The 15,788-nt window shown below is 30.9% G+C and overlaps 1 protein-coding gene across 1 annotated transcript; it reads right to left on the bottom strand.

Annotated features, from left to right (window-relative positions):
• Nucleotides 1-2,732: 2,732 nt before the first annotated feature.
• LOC143085660 (uncharacterized) lies at nucleotides 2,733-14,132 on the bottom strand. The gene is made up of 7 exons (XM_076262148.1): nucleotides 14,045-14,132; nucleotides 10,817-11,067; nucleotides 8,808-8,987; nucleotides 8,152-8,240; nucleotides 6,875-6,911; nucleotides 5,565-5,614; nucleotides 2,733-4,942 (listed from the first exon to the last, which is right to left on the bottom strand). The coding sequence occupies exons 2-7, from the start codon at nucleotides 11,064-11,066 to the stop codon at nucleotides 4,799-4,801; spliced, it is 750 nt and encodes a 249-aa protein (XP_076118263.1). The 5' UTR covers nucleotide 11,067; nucleotides 14,045-14,132; the 3' UTR covers nucleotides 2,733-4,798.
• Nucleotides 14,133-15,788: the final 1,656 nt, after the last annotated feature.

The raw sequence follows: 15,788 nt of genomic DNA, 5'->3' as shown, positions 1-15,788 counted from the left end.
AAACACAATTTTGTCATGAATCATCTGCTTTCTTTGTTTATTATTCACATAGACCAAGGTGAGTGACACAGGCTCTTTAGAGCCTCTAGTTGTCAACAAAGATCATATGATGTGAAACTAACACACACAATGAACAACCTGCATAGTACCGCTACATTCAGGATCACCAAGATTGTTGGACAACTATTTATAGCAGTTATTGTTAAAAGAATATGCAAAAAAAAAGTTCAATTTCTGAAATTAAAAAAAAATATAAACAATATGCATCAAACATGAAAAATCTTCCATCTTTTAACAATAGAGTAGTATAGACACTTTATGTATCTAGAAATTATAGAAAAGAAAATATCAATGCCACCCTAAAACATTCATCTGGCCTTGACCTCTATGGTTCAGTGGAAACATTTTTTTGAGGTTTTCGTCTTTCTCAGATACTATAAGCCTCTATAATTGGTGTATGGATTAATTGTAAGGTGTACATGTCTGTCTTACAGGGTTCATCAGACTTTGACCTCATGTTCATGGCTTACTAGTCAATTTTATGTGGTTTTCTAAAAGACTATTTAAATCAAATCAAAATTTGTCATGAAAGAAAGCTATTTATGATTTATGGAATAAATTATATTAAAAAAAAGCAATATGTGGACCCTTCACTTATTCCTTAAATCTGGAAAGCCATATAAGGGTTTTTGTCAAAACCTGTACCTTTTGTTGCAGAAAGCTTGACATAGGGATAGTGATCGGCATCTGTGGTGGTGTTAACTAACTTCTTAAAGTCTCAATACTTTGGAAGACCTGGATGCTTCAGTCTGTCACATGTATATTGTCCTTGACCTCATTTTCATGGTTCAGTGACAACTTGAAAAAAGTTTAGATTTTTTGTAATGTTTATTTCTCTATTATTATGAGTAACAGGACAACTATTTTTGGTACATGCATACCTTATAAGGTTCTCATGTCTGTCAGACAATTTTCACTTGACATCAACCTCATTTCATGGATCAGTGAACAAGGTTAAGTTTTGGTCCAACTGACAGGTGTCATCTGACTGTGACCTCATTTTCATTGTTCAGTGGTTATAGCTAAGATTTTGTGTTTTGTTGTGTTTTTCTTATAATGTACGCAACAGGTATACTATATTTGGTGTATGGAATGATTGTAAGGTGAAAATGTCAAACTGGCAGATGTCATCTGACCTTGACTCATTTGCATGACTGAGTGGTCAAAGTTAAGTTGTTGAGTCTTGGGTTGTTTTTTTTTGTAATACTATACACAATAGGTCAACTATATTTGGTGTATGGAAATATTTTGATGTACATGTCAGTCTCAGGCTTTATTGACCTTGACCTCATTTTCACAGTTCATTGCTCAGTATTTAGTTTTTGTGTTTTGGTCTGTTTTTCTTAAATTATAAGCAATAGGTAGACTATATTTGTTGTATGGCAGGATGGTAAGCTGTTTGCGTCTGTCTGGCAGGCCTAGGTTCATCTGACCTTGGCCTCATTTAAACGATTTATTGATCAATGTAAATTTTCCTAGTTAAGTTTGTTTCTTAAATGTGTGAAAGGTCAGTTATATTTCAAGAATATTTGGTGTATGGAATGATTGTAAGGTGTATATGTATTTTAAATTTGGTTTATCTGATGTTGATCTCATTTTCTTTGAGTTTATGAAAAAGTTGTAGTAAAGCTTTATATTTAGGACTGTCAACGTCATAATATCAATGGTTAATGAAGAAGTTGAAACATTTCAGCATGTGCACTCTTTGTTTTGAATAGTATAATTCTGAATGTAAATGATGATTGCTGTGATCTTGTAGGTAACTTACCATTAACTGAAACCAAAATGTACATGTTAAACACTAAATCAGAAGACAAAAGATTCACTTTTTATTTTATTCGAAACAAACAATAAAAAAACAAATTTCATTCAACAAAGATTTTCACAAAATCATCACAAAATCAATACTCAATATTAAAATCCATTCCTTGGATTAGATTAAATCAAATTGTTACATAATTTATTATTGCTATATATTTGATCTAATCATGCATGCGAACAATTCAAATCATTATTAAAAACTTGTAATTTCTGTGCTTGTTAAGATATATCCATCATGCATATATATTATACACCTAATCATAAAAATTTATTTGAAATTATATTTCATATAAAGTCAAAGTATATGTGCAATATAAAAACAAAATCACTTTTCTAACATGTAATTTTGATTTTTATATATATATATATATTGCTTTCTTTTCTTTTTTTAACAAACCATCATCTGATCATGCTAATATATATTTGATCTAATCATGCATGCAAACAATTTATATCATTAAAACTTTCAATAAATTACAATTTCTTTGTTTTTAAAAATATATCCAGCATGCATATATATTATACACCTAACCATAAAAATCTGAAATTATATTTCATATAAAGTCATTAAGTAATATGTGTGCTTAAAACACACTCACTTTTCAAAGAAAGTTTGTTTTTTTATAATTTATTTCATTTCCCTTTTCACTACAATAATAACTATTTCATATATTAATGCCAGTAAATTGTTTCTCTTTTCTAATATGAAATTTTGATTTCCATATTATATTTTTTTTTCTTTAAGCAAACCAACATTTGCAAAAATTTATTTCTAAAAACATGATAAACTGGCTTGTTAAAAAATAATGTCTTGATCTTCATTAACAAAAAGGGGGGGGGGGGGGGGGGGGGGTGTATTTTTTTTAAAGATTAACCACTTCCAGATATAACTTGAGTTAACAAAGCTCTCAAAAAGATATATCACACAGTTGAACTTTATTTCCATACTTTTTAAGTAACAGCTTAAAAATTAAGAGAATTATACCTCCCTCATCTTGTATCCATCTTATAAAAATTTTTGACATTGACTGAGAACACATATTCCAACCTTATTTTTGGACAAATCACCCCCTGGTGGTGGACAAACAACTATGATTTATATCAAGTATCATTAATATGAATGTTGATAATCAAAAGTACTAAATCAGACAAAACATTGTATCTTTGAATATACATGATATATGGGGATATGAAGTTTGTGACCTGGACCTTGCAAAACATTCCCTGGTCACGGGCACCAAAAATGTCAATTTTCCAAACATCTAAAAATTTGTTCTCCTGACGTATTTAAAACATTATGTTTGTCACCTTGATCTTGCAGACTCGCATTCTTATGTTAAGACACACTATCTGGTGCTTGGCAAAAATTAATTCAAAGTATAGATAATTTCTTTCAATGCATTCAAAAGTTCTATATGACAGACGTGAAACTTTGTATATATATATTGGAATGTAAAAATTACAGACTTCAACCATGCAGACAGACACTCCTAACAACATTTCACCTCACCCTCAACAATAGCAAGTTTCATTATTATACTGCAAAGGTGTGCTAGCTATAATTATTTACCCCCTGAATTGAGTTTGAATTCGTTCGTATTAGTAAATAAAAATCATTTTTAGAACATCAAAATATTATTTCTCCTCTTATGACAACTATCTTAATTCTTGTAGTTTAACATTTATCATACATCTTTTTTTATTGGTAAATTTGTCATACTACTTTTAATAAAGGGCTGCGCTTTAGCGCATGATACGCCCGTTGCTCTTTTAACTTGTCTTTTATGCTTTAAATGAATTTATATGATCAACTAGAAATATATATACAAATCAAAAGGGATGTTACATTAATATATTCACCAAAGTTTCATAAAATCCCCCTTTTTTAAGTATAAAAATTCATTACTTTTTTTATGAATAAAGCCCCATAAATCCAAAACTTAAAATCTGAAATTTATAAAAATTGAAAGAGAGCTTACATCAATAGATATAAACAATTCACCAAAGTTTCATGGACATTGGTGAAAGCCTTTTTGAGTTATTGTCCGAAGTGTTGAAAATCCCCCTTTTTTTATGAATAAAGCCCCATAAATCCAAAACTTAAAATCTGAAATTTATAAAAATTGAAAGGGAGCTTACATCAATAGATATAAACAATTCACCAAAGTTTCATGGACATTGGTGAAAGCCTTTTTGAGTAATTGTCCGAAGTGTTGAAAATCCCCCTTTTTTTATGAATAAAGCCCCATAAATCCAAAACTTAAAATCTGAAATTTATAAAAATTGAAAGGGAGCTTACATCAATAGATATAAACAATTCACCAAAGTTTCATGGACATTGGTGAAAGCCTTTTTGAGTTATTGTCCGAAGTGTTGAAAATCCCCCCTTTTTTATGAATAAAGCCCCATAAATCCAAAACTTAAAATCTGAAATTAAAAAAAAACGAAAGGGAGCTTACGTCAATAGATATAAACAATTCACTTAAGTTTCATGGAAATTGGTGAAAGTGTTTTTGAGTTATTGTCCGAAGTGTGGACGACGGACGGACGGACGGTACGACAGACGGACGGACGGACAACGGTATACCATAATACGTCCCGTCTAAAAGACGACGGGCGTATAAAAATGATGTGTTTGTATTAAATTTCTACTATTTGCAAATGTATTTTTTTAATTGGTCTTAAGATATTTTGAGCAATGAAATATGCACTAATCGAATAAATTTAGTACATGTAAATTGTAGCTTTGTATTTCTCAAATATGGTGCCTTAAATCCCTTGAAAGTTCTAACAGATTCAATTAAACCATGCATGACTACAGAGATACAATTTAAACTTTAAAGGTTTTGGTATAAATGCTAATCTGGCAATGAAGAGTTAAAAAAAACGTTTGTCCTTCTATCTTGTGTTGCCACGACTACAAAATTAAGTTTCCATCTTGTTGGCTAGCTGGAGTTCCATATAGTACAGTTGAATGTGGAATATCATGGTGTGGTCCCTGCATATATCCTGGGGTTGAATTGTACGGCATACTTGGTGTGGCAGGTTGAACATAATTCACCTATAATAAATGAAAACATGTATAACTAAAGTTTTTGGTGGGGTTCGTATTGCTTAATCTTTAGTTTTCTTTGTCATGTCTTGTTAATGCTATTATTTGTCTGTCGTTCTTTTAATTTTTTAGCCATGGCATTGTCGTTTTTTTTTAGATTTAAATGTCCCTCTGGTATCTTTCCCCCCTCTTTCAAAGCAGATCAAGAAAAGGTCAGGTCAATTGTGATTGTCAAGAGGAATTTTTGTGAATCAAAAGTATATAAAAATTCCTATTAAGTCATACTGGTGTTCATGCACTGGTGTCAATTATCACAGGCAGATCCAGTCATTTTTAAAAAGGGGTTCCAACCAATTGTCTCAAGTCAAAAGTATTGATCATTTTTTTTTAAAAACATGGTTTCAACACCTTTTTCAAGATAACCGATTTGACGTTGACTTGTTTGAGAATTCAGAATTGGGCATTTATTATTTGAGGAAATTTTGGATTTACACCATAGTATCTGGATTCTGGAATTGAAGATTTATTTTTAGGAATAGTGGAAAGAATACTTTAAATTTGGGGAATTCAAGATGATACCCACTTCTGCCCCATTCTCAAGTTCTATTCACAAAATTAATTTTTTACACACCTGTGGTTTGTATCCAAGATTACTGCTATAATTATTTGAACTGGTATTACCTGAAAGAATAACATCATAATAAACAGTATAGAAAGTTTCAAATCAAGGTGACAACAACTTCATGATAAACTATAAGTAATGTTGATATATCACACGAGAAATAGACAATCCCTATAAACTAGAACATGCAAATGAGGTCAAGGTCTGGCGACAATGATTTGCTGATATTATCATAAGCAATTGCTTTTAAATCTTCTATAAAATATGAGTGAAAGAAGCATAGATTTTCCTGTAACTTCATGACCTACCAAATTAGATCCCATAAGCAACATGACGGGCACCACATGTGAAGCAGGATCTGCTTAACCTTCCGTAGCACCTGAGATCACCCCTAGTTTTTGGTGGGGTTCGTGTTGTTTATTCTTTAGTTTTCTATGTTGTGTCATGTGTACTATTGTTTGTCTGTTTGTCCTTTTCATTTTTAGCCATGGCGTTGTCAGTTTATTTTCGATTCATGAGTTTGACTGACCCTCTGGTATCTTTCGTCCCTCTTTCAAAAGACTATTTTTTCATATCAATGACTATTTTCCACCTCAACTTATGAATTTTACCAAAGGGAGATAACTTTTAAGTAGTTTTCTATAAGAAAAAATCTTTTTAACTTCTGATGAAAAGAATGTTTTTCAAAAAAAACTGTTATAACATAAGCTGCTGAGAATTTTAGTTCAGTAATAATCTATTAATTTTGCAATGCCCTTTTACCATGAAATTTGTTTGAAGCACTTACAATTCAAAATTATATCAAATCGAGGAGAATTAAACATGCTTGCATGTCCCCTTGCTTTGTATAGGTTGTGACCACAGTTTTTTTCTTATAAAATGATGTTAAATCCTTTTACAAAAACCCTTTCCAAGAAAATGACTCTTCATAGTTTCAAGACTCTAACAAAAAAATGCAGTTGAAATTTTCAGCCTGAATTCTTTAAACTTTCAATTATTCTTCTATTAGTTCAATTTTTTTGTTAAAATCAACTGTTATTTGTAAAATAAGTTAAAATTTGAGAAAATATCAACAGACATCCTTGAAACTATATAAGCTTGCAGGCCTGAAGCCAGGAATTTTGAAGGGGGATTAGGTACAATCATTCTTAACTCAACTCAAGTACAATTCAACAGAACGTTAACTTTAACAGACTAGTTCTTATTTTTTTTTTTTAAGGGGGAGTTTGTATGTACCTCTTAAACCCCCATTGCTATGTTGTGGTTTGATATTTATACATGTAAAAATAAAGCAAACAAATCCATTGATCATACGTTACCTCCTCCACATGAAGTACTGTTTTGTTGGTTCAGCAACTGTAAAAATTATAAAACTCATTTTTCACAATGGTAACAAACTAAGAGCAGCTTTATATATTTAAATAGTAAAAAATTGCAATGTTTTAAAACCTTTCGTAAATAAAGAAAATTAAAAGTAAAAATTTAATCTAACCTAACAATCCTATTCTTTTATGGAAGGATCTACAAAATGGTGAGGCATTCTTTTCTATACATTTTCTTACTTTTTTTTCTTATTTTACTATGGACAAGTACAATTTGTAGCTTTTAGTGGCTCAAGACTAATTTTCACTTCTCTTAATCAATCAGACCAATTAATGTTGAAACCTGCCCTGCATGGATACATTGCTAAAGAGTTATAATAATTATGCAGATATTAATCCTATAGAATCTTTAAACAAACACTGAGATGATTAGTTTTTGGCCAATTATCTTTACAAATTTTGTTTCATTCCCATTTAAATTCATCCATATAATTCATTTAGTGAGTGCTTTGCATTCTATGTGTAGTTTTAGAGTTTTGCAAAATGCAAGTAGAAAGGACAGTTTCTGTTTTACATTGAAAAACCCCAATAACTGTTTGAAACACAGAGATATACATTGCCTGTGTTACCTCATTACCAAATTTATTTTTGTTAACTAATTATAGATTATCGTTGATCATCTCAACAAGATTGTTTTTTTCACTTGAGCCAGTACGGGGAAAGCGAGAAAGCAATCCAGTTGAGATGACCAATGATTATCTGTTTATCGCCATTTTACCTATGACGACATTGTCAATTTCATGTCAATTTCATTAGCAACGCCAATTGCCTCCTTAGTTTCTAGCGATAATTTCTCAAGCGAGTAACCTGATATGAAAAATTATCACAAAAAAAGATCAAAGGAAAAATGCACAAAATAGCGATAATTACCCATACAAAAAAATAGTCAGGCTTACTCCCTTTTCCATAACTTATGTCATGGGTTAAGTCAAAAATAGATTGGTGCTTTCATTTGACTCTATGTCTGGTATGAAGTAATTCTGTTAATGTAAAAAAGAAGATGTGGTATGATTGCCAATGAGAAAACTCTCAACAAGACCAAATGACACAAAAATTAACAACTATAGGTCACGTACAGTTTGGTTCCATTCAGCATTCTAATGTTACAGAAGCAGATAAGAAGCAAGCCAGTCAAAAATATGTACAGCCTTTACACAAAATAAATATATAAACGTACTTCCACACATTATTAAGACATTGGAATAAAAACTTACCCAATTAAGTGATGGTGGGTATGGTCGTGGATAGGGTGTAACAGTTGGTGGATAAAATCCACAGTGGCTACACACAGAGGACTGACAATCTAGAAAAAATGATGTAAACAGTATGTATTTAATTGAAATTTTAATTCACATGACCCAACATATATAAATATTGAGCATTTATATTATAATATTTAAACCAGAAATATAAAACAATTCTGAGCTAGTAATCACATACAAACCTTAGTATGAACATGTCTTCTAGAAAAATAGTTTTTAATTTTACCAAAAAATTATTCATTTTAACTAATTGTAGTGGCAGAAGATTTTGAACCTGATTACCAAATTATATGCCGTTTCTTACTTCTTAGTTTATAAAAGGTTATATTGCTTGGTTCTTTTTCACTGTATGATAGTTTAATTTGCTGTATATACTAGTTTGGAGAATACTAAAAAAACTTGTTTATTTGTTGTTTTTATACTTTGGCCCATTACATGATTTCACTCTTCAATATATTCGTTTTTAGGTTTTTGATGTGTAGCTATATATAATTATATTCATATGTCTAAAATATCCAATTTTATAGTAAAAACCTAAAATACAGAAGTATTAAGGAAGAACAAAAATGTTCCTTTAAAAGCAAATATTTTCTATATTAAAGACATACTTATTATTCTACACTCTGTGCACCAACAACCTCTGTATGGACAACTATCCTTGTGTCCTCGTACTAGATTTTTAACACCATGGATTTGACATCTACGACAATATACAGCTCTTCTGTCAGATATTGGATTTTGCTGTTGATTGCTGCTTTCATCAATTATTAAATGATTTTCTTCTGAATCTACAAATAGATCTACCGTTTATGTATTTTAAAATTGATATATATATTTTGTTGATGGAAAATTACTACCAAAATTATGCATGCAAGTTTTTAATATTGACTTTTATCATAAATAAAATCATAGCAATCATTTCTGAATAAATAAAGTCTATATAGCAAAAAAAATAATATAATAATAACTTTATAAACTTTCTCACGATTTTGGAGGAATGGAAAGGGATATGACTATACACAAATGCATGTATAGTACGGCTAAATACAGTATATATATCCAATTTTTTACTTGAGCACTTTATTCCTATGATGATTGAAATTTTCATTAGAATCTCTGCAACTTAGTATGCAAGGTCTATTATAGTACAATGTTCTTTCAAGTCATAATCCAAAGATTTTTATGACTGGATTTTTTCCTTTGAGTAGTAGGTACTTAAGTCAGCCATAAGCAGGGACCTATACTTCTTTAGCTCACTCAGTCAGGTATGGACTTGAAACACAGAGATCCTGTATTTTAGTCTAAGAGGAAACAATAAGTATTTATAATGCTCTACACTTTCATAGGAATTTTTTTATTTTTTTTATTTACCTTAACCACAGAGTGAATCAACAATTAATTTGAATAACTTCTCCAATGAAGGCTATTGCAGGGAATATCTAGAAATTGGTCAGTTTAAACTAATGAAAAAAATCAAAAAAAATCTGAAATTGACAGCTTACAAACAAAAGTTTCAAAGAATATCAACCACTCTTAATTTTCTCTCAATTTATCTAGAGTTATCTCCACTTGGAAGTTAGGAAATAGAAATCACTAAAACTTCAACTGCAAACTTCTGTTGAAAAGTCAAGCTTTATATAGCACAAGTTACATAGAAGGTGATCCTTTTAGTAATGGTTGATTTGTTTGTGGTATTTTAGGTGAAAACAGCTTGCAGTATCAACCTCCTTACCATCCTTAACTAATTATGGAAATTTGATAAAGTAATTTAATGCATGCAGTCAACATTTCCCTCATTCAATCTAGTTTCCCACTACTATGGATTCATTATTATTTGTTGGATACCAACTTGTGTGGGTTTTGTGGATACAAGAGAATGAATGTTCATCGAACAAAAAAAATCATATAGGCTTTGTATACAGATTAACAAAACCATGCAATCAGATATCCACAAAAATGAAAGTTTTCCTCAATCCACAAAAATTGATACCCACAAAAAACAAATGAATCCCACAGTATAAACAACACATATAAACTATTACATGTACATGTATTACAATATATGCATAAATTGGTTTGATATTTACATGTAATCAGCTGCATGTAATAAAAAATACAACACCACATGAAGTTTTGTGTGCCGCATTCAGTATTGGTGCATGTATCTTCATTAGGAGGAGGTTTTTTTTTTTTGTCCAGTCAAAATTAATAAATAAACTATTGATTGGCAAAGGACAACTTAAGTTCTAACTGAAAGAACTCCACAGAGAACAAATTTTTAAGCTACTGTAAATTCAGAAATTATTGCGTCTAAAATGCAATTTTAATTTTTGCAAGATTGAGAAAAATCCTGTTTAATTGATTTACAAAATTTCAAAATGCTAGTTTAAATTATTCAGATTATAAACCTGTCGCATTTTTTGCAATAATTTCTGAATTTACAGTATTGTATTTATTCAATGGGATATATTGACACTATGAAAAATGAGAATCTATAACTTAATTCTCTTGATAATTAAACAAGTTTTATTTCCTTTCAAGAAACTAACTGCTTTTACCCATAGCTGTCAGGAGGTAGCGTAATCTTTAATTATCTTATATTTTTTAAGAATGTTACCTGAGATTTCTCCACTTCCTTTCCTATTTGCTTGTTCTGTTTCAATTTTTTTCACATTTTCCATTTCAAGTCGTCTTTTCTGAGCAGTTACTATCTTGTTTTTCTGGCGTTTAATACTAACAACCTGACATCGCTGACACTGACAGTCACGAAAAAAACATCCAAGCTTGTGACCTTTAAATCTAACATGGACACCATGAGCAAGACATTTTTGACATTCTCTTTGTCTTTGTTTAGTGTCTGGAGGCATACTGGAAAGAAAAACAAAAAAGATGGTATACCAGCTGGTTTTGCAAGAACTAAAAAAAAATATTCTTGATCAAGATAGGATAAAAATGAATATTATGCCCTACAAAATGCAGGATTATTTTTAAATTTTACAAAAGGGAAAAGCAGGTTTCTTCTGCTTTGCCTTGCCTCCAAAAAGCCATGTTGTCAAGTTGTCGTGAATTGAATATCCTCAGTTTCTGTCGGAGAAAAATCCTTCTCAAGCTCTGGGCCACCATTAAACATCAAATGGCCATCCTCTTAATATTGTAAGCTCCCTTACAGTAGGGTTATTTATATTCAAAATACTCTTGTAATTCTAAAAATTCTAGCTATCTTATTGAATGCTCCAATGACATTTGAAATTTTGAAAATAATTGCTTCTTCAAGTACAGCAATTGCTACATTTAAAGCTGCGTTTTGCATTTGCGCCAATCTGCATTTCATTTGTGTCGATTTTTCTTTCATTTGCGCCGATTTTTTTTTTCATTTGCGCTGGTTTTTTCACAGGTAAATTACAGGTGAATAGATATAAGAAGATGTGGTATGAGTGCCAATGAGACAACTCTTATTTTCATATATTAAAGACCTTTTTTCGTTAGCCAGTTGTACAAATGTTATGATTTACCAAATCATTACATGTATATTATGATAGAGCATTGATCGGAGTTAAACCTCTGTTGATGTTATTTATCACACAAATTTTTAGAAATTGATTTACCCGCATTTAAGAAATTACTGTCATTTGGAAGTGTAGAAAACACTAGTTTTTGCAGTCAACAATTAATTGGCTTAATGTTTCCCTATTTTGAAAATTACTTTTCCGCTGATCAATCCCAATTTTATAGCCTGTTTTAATGGGACATAAGAAGTTCTTCAGATCCTTCCAGAAATGGGCAATTTGGGTCTGTTCCTCCTATATTAAATAGACTAAGCTTTAGTTGCTTGTAAAAGGTAGGTCCAAGTTAGTATTCAAGCTTTTGTTATGGCTCTTTTGTATTCCCTGGAATTTACATGTATAAGTATTACCTGTCACTTACCTGTAAATCCAATTAGGAGAAAATATAAATCGGCACAAATGAAAAAATGAAATCGGTGCAATTGAAAGAATGAACATTTTCAAAATCAGCGCAAATGTCATATGCCCATTTAAAGAGGGTAAGCTCCTGAAGAACAATTACTATAAAAGGCACAAATGATAATAGACCTCTATAAAATAGAATGCATCCATAACAGTTATAGCTCTAATTCAAAATGCAAATTTTTCAATCACAATCTTAATTGACTAGGATTGTCAGTTTTCCTATGGAAGGTTATTGGTTCTCTCTGGGCAATTCCACTTCCTCAACACCAATCAATCAATCACAGAAAGATCCACTACAATCAAGAATGGTACAAGTAATAATCAAAGATCCTTTCACATAACCCATGGATATAAATGGGAAAAACTTTTACTGACCCTTTCTGTAAACATTATGGTAGGTATCATTCTTTCTGTTAATATGATTAAAGATTAATACTGTATAATTTCCCAAATTTATGTCTAGTAACTATGACCTTGACCTTTCATAATATTGTGACTATAGATCTAAATAAGGTTTTAATTCCATATAAACAGTAACTGATTTTAAAAGCTTCCACTTGTCTGGTCTTATTATGCTCAATTTTTCAGCAACTATAACCTTGGCTTGACCTTGTTTGAACCCATTTTTTTCTGAACAAATTACTGACCATTATCAGTAACTATGACCTTGTCATTTAACATATTGACCTCAAAATCAAAAGGAATTTTCTACACCGTTTAATTACAATCCCATATATAGTATTTTATTTAGCCTCCAGAATCTTTTTTTTTCTACAAAAATCTAGGTCTATTTCTAGTACTTTGACCATGACCTTTGACATTGTTACCTCAATATCAAGAAATCTTTCTCAGTATATGTGACCACAAGTGCCAAAATCTTAAATTACTGTGCCAAAAAAAAAAGTTTTGGATTTAAGGTGGTACCCAACACCTCAACTAAAATTAATTTGGCTTGTTTAATTTTCATAAAATTTTGACAAAGTATTTACTTTGACCCTTTGACATAAATATAAAAATTTCAAAAAATTTTATCCAACCGTTTATTAGAAAAATTACACTGGTTATATAGCAGTTTGACAAACACTTATTTTAATCATCGAGAAGCTTAATATTCCCTAAACAACATAAAACGTTTAGCTGATTTTACAGAGTTATCTCCCTGTAGTGTTGGGTACCACCTTAAGAGGAAATATAACAACATGCAAATGATTAGATACATAACAGACATAACTTTCGGTGAGCAACTTTGCTGATCGACCTATTGAATTGTCAATGAAATTGAGTCCTCTAGCAACTTTGAAAAGATGTTTACCACAAAAGTTTTTATGATTGACCCAAACAATATATTATAAGATAAAAATATTTTACACTATGAAATTAATTTGTTTTTTTAAATTTATGTCTTCAATATTATTTGACCCGACTCACTGTTTCGATTGATTAATTGGTTAGTTAATGTACAGGGGAGAAATATCGTGGAAAATTTAATATTCAGTGCAAACAATGAAAAAAATCCTTATCCAAGCTCCTACATGCTACATTCTGAAAAGCCAGGTTTCATGGATTCCAGGCCCAGGGGTTAAAAAAAAACTAGCGACGTTGTGTCTCCTTTCCCATGTCATGCTTCATAATAATATGATACTATCATTTTGGAGCTAGAACTTTATCGATGGATCGCCATTAATTTGTATACATCCCGCCCATATTCTACATGAATGACTATTTCCAGAAATTAATTTTTGTGTAACAGTAACAAATAAGATTCTTTTAATACTTTTAGGCGCACATATTTATGCATTTTTGACAGTACTGTCACTCATTGAACACACAATGTTCTTCAAATATTGATTAAGTGTACAATGTTAAAAAATACCTACATTAAATGACAAAAATTACAACTTTTTTCTTTCTCTTTATGGCGGAATTTTGACGTTACTTTCAGCCAAAACGAGGTTCGATAACCACGTGTGTATAACGACGTCAGGTTAAAGGTTGTATACTTTAGACGTCAATGAGGGGTGACACGGGGTTTTCATTTCTATAACCCTTATATTTTAAATATTCATCATTTGCTTGCGAGGGACGATTTTTTCATTTTTAATTAGATTTTTTTTCAATACTTTAGATGGGGGAATCTAAAAATGTTGGTGAACTACCCACCTCTCCCCCATTGACAATAAAACAAAAAAAATTGGCACAAAAAACATCACTTTTTTTTCGTCTCGATGCGCTCAGCTCAATTGTTGATCGAGACTCTATTCTTGAGTTTAAACATCTTGACTCCCAATCCTGAGATAAATAAATATATAATATATACTGATATTTATTTTAAACTAAGCTAATTTACGAACTTGTTTCTGAAGAATATAAATGAAAAATGTGCTGTAGGTGTCACGGGGTTCATGTTCTCTAGCCCTTTCTAAAATTCTAGGGGAGGCTCATTTTAGTATTACAATATTTCACAACTTGCTCGATCGATCGCTATGCCAGCCGTGTCTGTAGCTAGTTTTATATAAAATGAACATAATTTATGGATAACTGGTAAATCTGAATCAGTGCAGGGAATTCGTTACCACAAATAAATAAAACCTTTACCAATTGATTCTTTCATAAATATAAGATATAATGTTTTGGGCAGAACATGTGGGTAACCTGTAGATTTCTTGATACTAACGGGATATCTCATTCTTAATTTTACGGTGATGTTGTTTAGAAAGTCCTTGGATTTAGACATATTTGTAAACTAAATGATCCTCTGAATAATCTTAACCTTAAATATAAAAAAAGAAGATGTGGTATGATTGCCAACGAGACTATCCACACGAGACGAAAATGACACAGAAATTAGCAACTATAGGTCACCGTACGACCTTCAACAATGAGCAAAACCCATACCTCATAGCTATAAAAGGCCCCGAAATGACAATGTAAAACAATTTAAACGAGAAACTAACGGCCTTATTTATGTAAAAAAATCCTAGTTATCAATTTAACACAGTAGTTAAATCTTTAAAGACACAACATAGAAAACTAAAGAGTAAGCAACACGAACCCCTCCAATTTCTTATTTACAGTACTTTTTATTCAAAACTTATACAGTTCTAATCAATAACTTAAGGGGTATAAGTTTTAAATCAAACCAAAGCACTGTGGACCTAAAAGAAATCAAATCAAAACAAAATAATTTTGTGTATTTGTAAAATTTCGGAATCATTAAAAATTGTAATACCACGGCATCAATTTGGTTTTTGTGGAATTCGGGCTGCTCCTTGGAATTATTTGTAAGGTTTGCTAACTTTTGTTTTTATTTTTAATATATATTTATTTTTGTTCATGGTATTGTCTGTTATAATCGACTTATGATTTTCGAGTGTAAATTTTCATTGGCGGATAAAAAAAAAGGGGGAGTCTAGGGGATGAATTCCCTCTTTTATGAATGTCTAAATCCGCGCCTGATTTGAGTATCTTCTGCATATAACCGATAGGTGAATTTTCCGCAGATGAAATCTTTTGCAGTACTACAAAAAAAATATATATAACAATACTAACTTGACACATGTAAAACCTAATGCGTGCGTTGCAATTAAAAGATTTTCAGCGCATGCATTGTAAAGGTCGCGG

This window comes from Mytilus galloprovincialis, chromosome 1, assembly GCF_965363235.1.
Source record: "Mytilus galloprovincialis chromosome 1, xbMytGall1.hap1.1, whole genome shotgun sequence".
NCBI classification, from domain to species: domain Eukaryota; kingdom Metazoa; phylum Mollusca; class Bivalvia; order Mytilida; family Mytilidae; genus Mytilus; species Mytilus galloprovincialis.
This window is presented reverse-complemented; position numbering and strand designations above follow the sequence as displayed.

Bases quoted from the DNA above. Each gene is read 5' to 3' on its own strand.
- LOC143085660 (XM_076262148.1), bottom strand. From the start codon at position 11,066: ATGCCTCCAGACACTAAACAAAGACAAAGAGAATGTCAAAAATGTCTT. The intron at 8,241-8,807 runs GTATGTCTTTAA...CATTTTTTCTAG, and splicing joins CACAGAGTGTAGAATAATAA to ATTGTCAGTCCTCTGTGTGT. The intron at 6,912-8,151 runs GTAAGTTTTTAT...TAATTTTTACAG, and splicing joins ACCCACCATCACTTAATTGG to TTGCTGAACCAACAAAACAG.